Consider the following 9,539-nt stretch of genomic DNA (forward strand, 5'->3'; position numbering starts at 1 on the left):
ATCAGGAAGTTGTCATCTAAAGTATAAGTATGTTTATTTTACACATTTATTTTTAATATAATTCATTTTCAAATTATTTCAAGTTTCTCAAACATTAATTAAAATAAATAAAAATTATAATTAAAATAAAAAATATATACTTATATATATATATATATCGGCCATCGGCCACCCTGCTCTCTAAGATATCGGCATCGGCATCGGCTGTCAAAAAACCAGTATCGGTCGACCACTAGTTTTTTTAATAACTAACATTTAAAAAAATTAAGTATAGTAGCATTAACAGTAACAATTAGGTTAGGGAACACTCTTCGCTATTAAATAGTTATTTATCAGCATGAATATCACTAGCCTGTTGGCTGTTTATTAGTACTTCTTATTAAGCACATATTAATGCTTTTATTCCGTATGACCATATTCTATATCCCTTAACCCTAGCCCATACCTTATCAACTACTCCAATACCTACCTTACATACTATCAATAAGCAGCAATTTTGTTATAAGCAGCAAAGTTTATTGTTTGAAAGCTCTTCCCTAATCTAAAATGTTACCATGTTAACTGGAACCTTATTGTGAAGCATTACCAAATCTCTAATTGTTGACAGATTTCTACTGTCACACGATTTATACAGTCATACTGTCCAGCCCTAATTTTCATCTAGCCATTTTCCATGTTTTTGTTTCTGTTCCATGTTTTCACAGAATTACAGCCCAGACCTGAGGTTAGGGACTCATTTTGAGGTTAGGGACTCTATTGCCCAGCCTAAAATGTTTTGTGTATTTTGCGTGTTATTTTGAAGTCTCGTCACAATCATCACAAACAGGTGTCTGTGGTTACAGGAGATTTCAGAAGCACATTGTGACAGAATTTTACAGTCAGGCTGTGTGGAGTGGTCCAGTACGGCCTCTGTTTGGTCTGTTTCTCGTCACCCCTGTAGTGCCCAGACATGTTACAAGATGGTTTAAGAGTGGCTCACAGATGGCTAGACATTGTAAAAGTTGAATTGGACCATGAAGGGATTCTAGCATTGGGCATAAAGAGTTTCGGTTTGTGGTTTTAGGACTGCCAGTAGTTTTACTGTCCAGCCTGAGGTGTGGGTATCGTGTTTGGGGCCTGCAGGGTGGTTTTTCCTCATGGTTTAAAATAGAAAACCAGAGGCCACACAAGGGACTGGACCGGCGGGGTGTTTCCAAACATCTGTACGTGTGTGTGTGTTTGTATGCTGTACTGTTAAATATCTTTTATGGCGCTTTTCCACTGCATGGTACGGCACGGTACGGCTCTGTACGGTTCACTTTTGGGGGGTTTTCCACTGGGTACAGTACCTGGTACCTGGTACTTTTTTTAGTACCACCTCGGTTGAGGTTCCAAGTGAACCGTACCGTTACCAAAACGTGACATGTAAACTCTGCTGATCACGGATTGGCCGGAGAGAATCGTCACTACCTGCGTCACTGAACTTGCGACAAAAACACAAAAGAACCGCTAGATTTAAATCAGCACAGCCAGCAAAGGATCGAACGCAACTGTTTTGAACAAGCGCACCTTTTTTAACAACCAAAAAGTGGCTGTTACCCCTGTTGAGGAAGTACAGACGTTCCTCTCGTTGATAGCAGAGGAGCGGATCCAGCGAGAGCTTGACGGGGCAATGCGGAATGAAAAAGTTTTTCAGGAGTCGCGACAGTAGAGGCGGCGCAACTATAACGACATGTGAATAATGCCGCCCACTCTAAAGTTCTACTGAACTGCAGTGGAAACGCAAACCGAGCCGTGCCGTGTCGTACCACGCAGTGGAAAAGCGCCATTAGTGTAGCTGTGTGAGTTCACTAATAATGCAATATTTAGGCAATAAAGTACCAGAGGCTGTGCTATATTGTGAATATAGTTATGGCTAAAACAGCCTTTTACAAAACTGGTATGTCATAGGTTAATAAAAATACCAAGAACTCATTAAAATGTTATTTAATTATTTAAAAAAATGATTTTTAGTACATTGATTAAACTGATTTGGTGTTGTATTCATGTCTGATTTTGTAGTGATGGTAAACTTTGGGTGTTTTCGTGATATATGATCCGCCCATTGCAGTAAAGGTGTTTATGGGGGAACATAAATCTTGTTTTATCCTGAATGGAGAAACAGGGTTCTGGTTTGTTTTTATTGCAGATCTTAAAATCTCTCTCTGTTTAGTAGTGTAAAACAACAGTAATTGTCAAATAAAATAAATAAAGAAATAAATGAGAATGTATAAATAAGGTATGTATGTATGATTCAAATGAAATAAAATACAAATATATAATGAATTTAAATGACAAATTAATAAAATGATTCCTTACCTATTTTGTAATTTAATTACATTTTTATCTTGTTTTATTTTTTGCATTTAATATTTTTTATTCATATAATAGTATGTGAGAAATATTAAACACTAAGCAATATTTGTGTATTGTGTGTGTGTGTGCATGCATACACTGCCAAAAATTTGGTATAATTAAGGTTTTGTTTTTTGTTTTTGATCAGCATATTAGAATTTTTTTATTTTTTATTTTGAAGGATCATGTAACACTGAAGGCTGCTGAAATTCAGCTTTGCATCACAAGAATACATTTTAAAATATTTTAACATGGAAATCCGATTTTGAATTGTAACAATTTCAAGGTTACTGTTTTTTTTTTTTTCTTTCATCAAATTAATTTGGAGTTCCCCATATTGTGTCAAACAGAAACAGTGTTTTCAATCTTGACAGTGATTTTTAACACGCGGTTGTGTTCTGCGCTACAGGATGTAGTTGTATAGGGTGTGTTTTTTTCAGGTCTGTGTGAATATAACAGCAGTAACACAGAAAAGCCACAGGAAACTCGTCTCCATCACTGCTGCTACATTTCCATACAGGGCCAGCAGGACATACTGTGAAAGTGTGTGTCTGAACTATGAGCAAATATAAAAGGGGAAGAGAGGAGAAACTAAACTAGTAGAGTGTGCTTGTGCTGAATGAGGTCAGATTCGCTGGAATGAGAGCCTCATTTCCACACAAGGTCTCTGTTGTTCATGTTTGTCCACTAGTGACGCCAATGTCCAAATCTCTCTCTCATTAGCGTCCCCCTGTTTCTTTCCAGGACTCCAGCCCACTGTTTGCTTCCTCTTTCAAGTCTAAACACAGGCTACATGTGTGTGAGAGCTTGTATTGTGTGTCTAAAGTAAGTTTTCTGCCCTCAGCATATTCAAGATGCGGACACATACCATGCTATCTCCTCATGGGTGCGTTTGCTTTCGCACTGATTCTGATTCTTCCCAGCAGGCTTCGTCCACTACTTTGAGTGTGTGTGTCAGTCAAAGTTTAAGTGCTTTTGAAATGGGCTGCCGCTTGCCGTCTTCCACTTACTGCTGCACTTGCACTTAAAGATGAAGTATTTTTTTGCTTACACTGGTTATTGTTACTGGCCTTTTCTTTCTGTCTCTTCCATCACCTCTGTCCTTCTTTTCTGATCTTCTTTCCCTTCTGGCATAAACAGGCAGCCTTGCAATTCTGTATTTTCTTTCTCTCTCGTATCGTTTGCTTCCCTGCTCTTTCCTGTTGCAGTGTTTGGCAGCCATAACGTTACTCTCTGAATTTCTTTGTAAACATCAGCCTGTGGCATATTTGTAGAGACAGCATAGGGTCACACAGCCATCCAAAAATCGACTATAAAAGGCATATGTAATTTAAATTGCATAACAATAAAATGTACTTATGCCATTCATACAGCTTTAACATTTTATTTTAATATTACTTTCATAATTTGTTTTACATTTTAAAAAAAAGTTAACGTTGTAAAATGTTAACGCTACTAAAGAATAACACACATATTGCAGTATTTATTTATTATACAAGTAATACATGTTAGTAAAAAATATTTTCATAGCATATGCTATTCTTTTGTAGCTTTAACATGTTATGATTTAATATTTTTTTTCAATAGTATTTTTTAATACATTTATTTAAATAAATAATAAATGTATTTTTTATATAAAATTAAACTTTTCATAATTTATTTGCATGTATGTTAGGAGCATATATAGCTATTCTTTTGTAGCTTCACTTTTTGCAGCATTTTTTTTGTTGCAGCAGTTTTAATGTTTTTTTTTGTTTGTTTTTTTCCATTTATTATTATTATTTAAAGATTTAAATTGATCAAAAGTGCCAGTAAAAACATTTAGTATTTTATAAAAGATTTGTATTGGGGGAAAAATGCTGTTCTTAAAAAAAGAAAAATAGTAGTAAAATCACAAAATAAATGTATCACTGTTTTCAACATTGATAAATGTTTGAGTACAATCATTTAATAATATATATTATTTTTCACAATATTTTTACAATGTTTTTAATGTATTTTTAATCAATTAAAAAAAAATTAATCTTGGTGAGCATTAGAAACGTGTTTCTAAAACATTAAAAAAGTACCTTTAAAAAATAAAATAAAAAATCAAAGTACTTTGGTCACAAGTTAATACTTTTTTCTACAAAGTTAGGACCAAGTACAAACTCTCTGGTGGGCTGTCAGAGTGACTGTTTTTGAATGCCCCTGTATATTATTTCTATAATACTTATCAAATATAAAAAAACAAACACATTTAAGGCATGAATTTTGAGACAAGTTAAAACTCTTTCATAGAAGTTTCACCCCTAAAATCATCCCCTCTGAAGCATCACCAGCCATCAAAGTGCCACTTTTGTAATAAATTTACCGCCTTCGGTACATTTCAAGCCTATTACTGTCAGACTTCAAATTGTCTGCTGTGAGAAATGTTCCCGTTATTATGTGTAATCCATTTTTTGTGATAGTTTTGCACAATAAAGGTTTATAGTGATTTAACGGAGTTATTTGTCAGTCACCCTACTGAAGGGCTATGTTTATATACCGCTGAGAAATGCATCAGCTTAATTACAGGGCTTCATAAAGGCATCTCTCACAACCAATTTTACTTCCAAAATCTGACATATTTCCAAGTGAAATGGGTTATTCAGCTGGGGGAAAAAATTATATAGGATGGGTCTCTTATTCATAGTGAGTTGATTGAATTGTGAAAAGTGTCTTACATAACACTCGAGTGTGGAGTTTGGTGGGAGAGGTTGATTTGTGTGGTTTTGCAGTGGAGCGTATCCTGAGACGGTAACCGAGTGGAAGGAATGAGGCAGGGAGGTGTGGTGGAAAGATGAAGCGGTCACGTCTGTCGTTTGGCTGTGTGGTTTACTGGGGCATCTTTGCCCTCCTCTGGGCCGTTTTACAATGTTGTTTCTCTCTCTCCAAACTTATCCTTTGCTTTCCCCTTCCTCTCTCTTTCCACTCTTCTCTCCATTTTAAAGACTGAATGATCTGCCCATTTACTTGGCTCCTGTGTTGCAAACTTGTGGCAGTTGCACAAGTCACGTGATAGTTTTAATGTCTCCCACTGCGCCTGTAAACGTACACTGATTTATAAACTAGTTACTCAAGAGCATTTGCGTGGAGTCAGTTTTATTTTATTTGCGTTTTTAAATTTAGTTTATAGTTTTTAAGTGTGGTTGTTGGTCTTAAGATTTAGGCTACATTAAGATTGTCATTAACATTAATATCATTCATATTTTTTATTATTATATTGTGTTAATTTAAAAAAAAGTGTCTTTTTAAATAATTATTATTATTATTAATACTTCAGCAAATATGCATTACATTAAACAAAGATATCTCAAAAAAATTCTATTTCAAACAAATTCTGTTGTTTTAAGCTTTCCATTCATTAAAAAACCTGAAAAGAATGTATCACTAATGCATTAAATTGATCAAAAGTGCCAGTAAAAACATTTATAATGTTATATAAGATTTCTATTGGGAAAAAATGCTGTTCTTAAAAGATGATAATGATAAAAAATAATTATGATCATATGATGAATTATTATAAAATCACAAAATGAATGCATCACACTTTCATTTTTCACTATTGATAATAAATGTTTCTTGAGTACCAAATCAGCATGTCATCATATATGTAATATTCCTGTTCTTACTATATTTTTAATCAAATATGATGTCTTGGTGAGCATTAGAGACTTTTATTTCTAAAACATTTTTTAGAAAGTAAAAAAAATAAAAAACTTACAGAATATACACACTTATATAGTACATACACAAGCGTGTTTATGTGAAGATGTCAAACAAATTGTGAGTTGATTGCTGTGTTGAGACATGCTACTCAAAGCTCTACATGTCTGGGCCGTGACCCGACCTCCCGCACCTCTTCAGGCTCTTCAGATCGCAGAAAACACATGGTTTCAGTATAACGCACGCCCCTATAATTGTCCCATGATTACACCAGTTTGTTCGCATTTTAGAAGTGTAATCTTACAGTTACTCGGAATAAATCACTTTCATCACAGTCGAGAAATGTTTGTGTAGAGCTTTAATGACAGGCTGGGCGTAGCTGCTTCCTGTTTCAGGAAAAGAGGAAGAACATGGTAATGTAAACGAGAGTGTCTCCTATCTACAGGAAGGAAGACAAGGGACGAGAGGAGGGAAACTTAACTCGGTGGGGGATTTTGTTTGAGCTAGTGAAACCAGGTTTTGGGCTTTTCGGTGATTAAAACGCAAAGTCCTCTTGTATTCTCCCACTTTCTCTGACCTTTCATGACAAACATGATAGAGAAACTTGGTATCTTGGATGTTTTTGCAGTGGTAAAAAGTAAAAATCCCAGCTTGTCCAGAAGCGTGTGCTTTGTTACCTGCGCTCTGGCCAGTAAATGTTTAGCAGCTCTGTCGCTGCTATGAGTTGTGCAGTGAAGCAGGCATCATCAACCTCAGCCATCGGCAGGAAATGATGCGTTTAGAGGCTGTCGGACATTTTCGTTTTGTCCCTGGAGTGTTTTAAGCGATTCAAAGAGTCATCAGGAAGGTCACCGCGTGAGTTCGTGTGCTGCTGCGAACACATGGATAGGACTGACAGACTCTCAGTGCGATCAAGCCATGTATAAGCAAACAAACCAAAAATTAAATTAAAATCCATTTGATGGGGCGAACAGTGACCCTAGAGCACAGGGAATATGTCTTTAGAGATAATAAGGAAAATCCGAAGCAGATATTATGTTTATTCTGCTCACTCCAGATACTGTCTTTCTTTATGAGAATAGACAGATGGACGTCTTGTTTTTATAGATCGCATGAAATCAAAGTCCATGCTGGTTTGCTTTTAAGGCCATATGCTAAAAATAAAAATAAATAAATATTTATGTATGTGTAAGGATCATGTGACACAAAATTCAGCTTTACATCACAGAAATACTTTGAATATCATATTTGTATTGTATTGATTTAATTGGCTTTTTTTTAGTCTCTGGCTAAAATCAGTCATTATAAAAGAACTCCTGTGTTATGTCTAGGCCTCTATGAGTGTGTTATGACAGGTCTGATCCTGCTTGACTTTTACTGGACTATAATAAGAGGGTCCATTAACTTCGTCCCTTAATCTTTCTCTCACCTTTCTTCTTTGTTCTCTCCAGGCGTTGGCAGCTAATGCAGGTACCGGATTTGCCGTTGCGGAGCCGCAGGTTGCCATGTTTTGCGGCAAGCTCAACATGCACATTAACATCCAGACTGGCCGCTGGGAGCCGGACCCTTCCGGATCCAAAACCTGCGTCGGAACCAAAGAAGGAGTGCTGCAATACTGTCAAGAGGTAAAACAATGTTACACAAAAATGTCCATTAGAATTCATTTCTTGTTCAGTCCTTGGAGGGAGTGAGCAGTGAGCCATCTGCTTGAGCATCCACTTCACAATATGATCAGTTGCTGATTAATGGAAATGCATAGATTGGGTTACGTTTCACACTGACTTAAAACTAGCATTTTACATTTTAATGTTTATTACGTTATTATAAATGTTATAAATTGCACTACTTTGGGGTCAGTTAGAATTTTTTTAGGTAATTAACATTTTTATTCAGGAAAAATGCATAAAAATGATCAAAAGTGGCAGTAAGTTTAGATTTCTGTTTGGAAAAAATGCTGTTCTTTAGTACTCTCTATTCATCAGAAAAATCCCCAAATAAATCTATCACGGTTTCCACCAAAATATTTATTATATTTAAGTTTTCAACATTGATAATAATAAGAAATGTTTCTTGAGCAGCAGATCTGCATATTAGAATGATTTCAGAAGGATCATGTGACACTGGAGTAATGATGCTAAAAATTCAGCTTTGCATCAAAGGAATAGGCTAAATTATGTTTTAAAATATATACAAATAGAAAGTAAAAAAAAAAAAAAAATTGTAATAACATTTCACAATATTACTGTTTTGCTGGATTTGTGATCAAATAAATGCAGCTATTGAATGGGAAACTTAGTATTTAACCAAATATACGAATTGCCCCCCCCCCCTTTAATTTATTCCATTTTTTTTTATTTAACCTTTATTTTAACCAGAAAAGACTCTCTGAGATTAAAAATCTCTTTCACAAGAGTGTCCTGGCCTAAATGAGCAGCAGTACAATCAGTTTCATCACAGATTTACACAAACAAGGTAAAAACACTTAAAACAATTATTGCATTTAACTCTCTTTATACACTACTTTCAGACATTGGCGTCTTTTGCAATATTGCTGGTACTGCTGATTTATAAAAGTAATAACCCTCCCAACACACTGTACTCTTAAAAGATCCTTTCCCACAACTATATTAAAAAACACTATTTGGTTAAAAATTTCAAAAATTACTCTCATCCGTCATTTGGCTGACTGCAAAAACAGCAATACCGTCCCTGTACATTTTGAGATTGCTTTTCATTGATGTCCTTTTAATGCATTTCAGGAGAGAGCAAATCTTGTGTTAGTTCCAATACGTGAGCAGATGGTGTCTGGAGATTGTGAAGCATGGATCGCCGCTTACTGTACAGACTCAATCTCTCCGCTCTCTTGCCTTTAGATGTATCCTGAGCTGCAAATCACAAATGTGGTGGAAGCCAACCAGCCAGTCAAGATCGAGAACTGGTGCAAGAAGGACAAGAAACAGTGCAAGGGCCACGCTCACATTGTGATCCCCTACAAGTGCTTGGGTGAGTGGTGTGTGATTGACAGCTCTGTTGTCCTTTTAAACGGCCAATTATCCAGAATGTCCCGTGGGGTTAAAGATGCCATTGTTGAAGTGAGACATCTGAGAAGCCAGAGCAGCAGTTCAAAGTGACAGGCGAAGACGTTAAAGATCTCTCAACTGGAGCTCAGTAGGGTTGTGACGGTGAGGAAATTTTCCCACCGGTTAATCGACGTGTGACAACACCGATCATACCGGTATCACCGCGGGGGCGTTTCCTCTTTTCCTCGCTTTCCTTCGCTTTTAAATAGTTTGCAAAAGTGGCGTGTGCATTTTACTTTCACTTTCAAATAGCGGCAATTCGGCGTAAAGCAACAAAAGTCAACAGGCTTTTCAAAATACTGCCAAACAGGGGCTTTTGCATTTCATTTCGAAACTAAATTATCCGCCATCGTCTTGTCTGTCTCACCTCACTCTTCTTGTCAGTCAGCTCGACTCGCT

The 9,539-nt window shown here is 36.1% G+C and overlaps 1 protein-coding gene across 4 annotated transcripts in view; it reads left to right on the forward strand.

Moving 5' to 3' along the window:
- aplp2 (amyloid beta (A4) precursor-like protein 2) overlaps positions 1 to 9,539 on the forward strand; it is a 99,941-nt gene that overhangs the window by 44,444 nt on the left and 45,958 nt on the right. For all 4 annotated transcript variants that reach the window (XM_016575737.1, XM_016575734.1, XM_016575736.1 and 1 more), the window contains exons 2-3: positions 7,512 to 7,685; positions 8,934 to 9,063. In XM_016575737.1, coding sequence (XP_016431223.1) covers positions 7,512 to 7,685; positions 8,934 to 9,063 — 304 coding nt within the window. The remainder of the gene's footprint in view (positions 1 to 7,511; positions 7,686 to 8,933; positions 9,064 to 9,539) is intronic.

The sequence above is a fragment of the Sinocyclocheilus rhinocerous genome, unplaced genomic scaffold (assembly GCF_001515625.1).
Source record: "Sinocyclocheilus rhinocerous isolate Xijiao unplaced genomic scaffold, SAMN03320098_v1.1 scaffold82, whole genome shotgun sequence".
In the NCBI taxonomy this organism is placed as follows: domain Eukaryota; kingdom Metazoa; phylum Chordata; class Actinopteri; order Cypriniformes; family Cyprinidae; genus Sinocyclocheilus; species Sinocyclocheilus rhinocerous.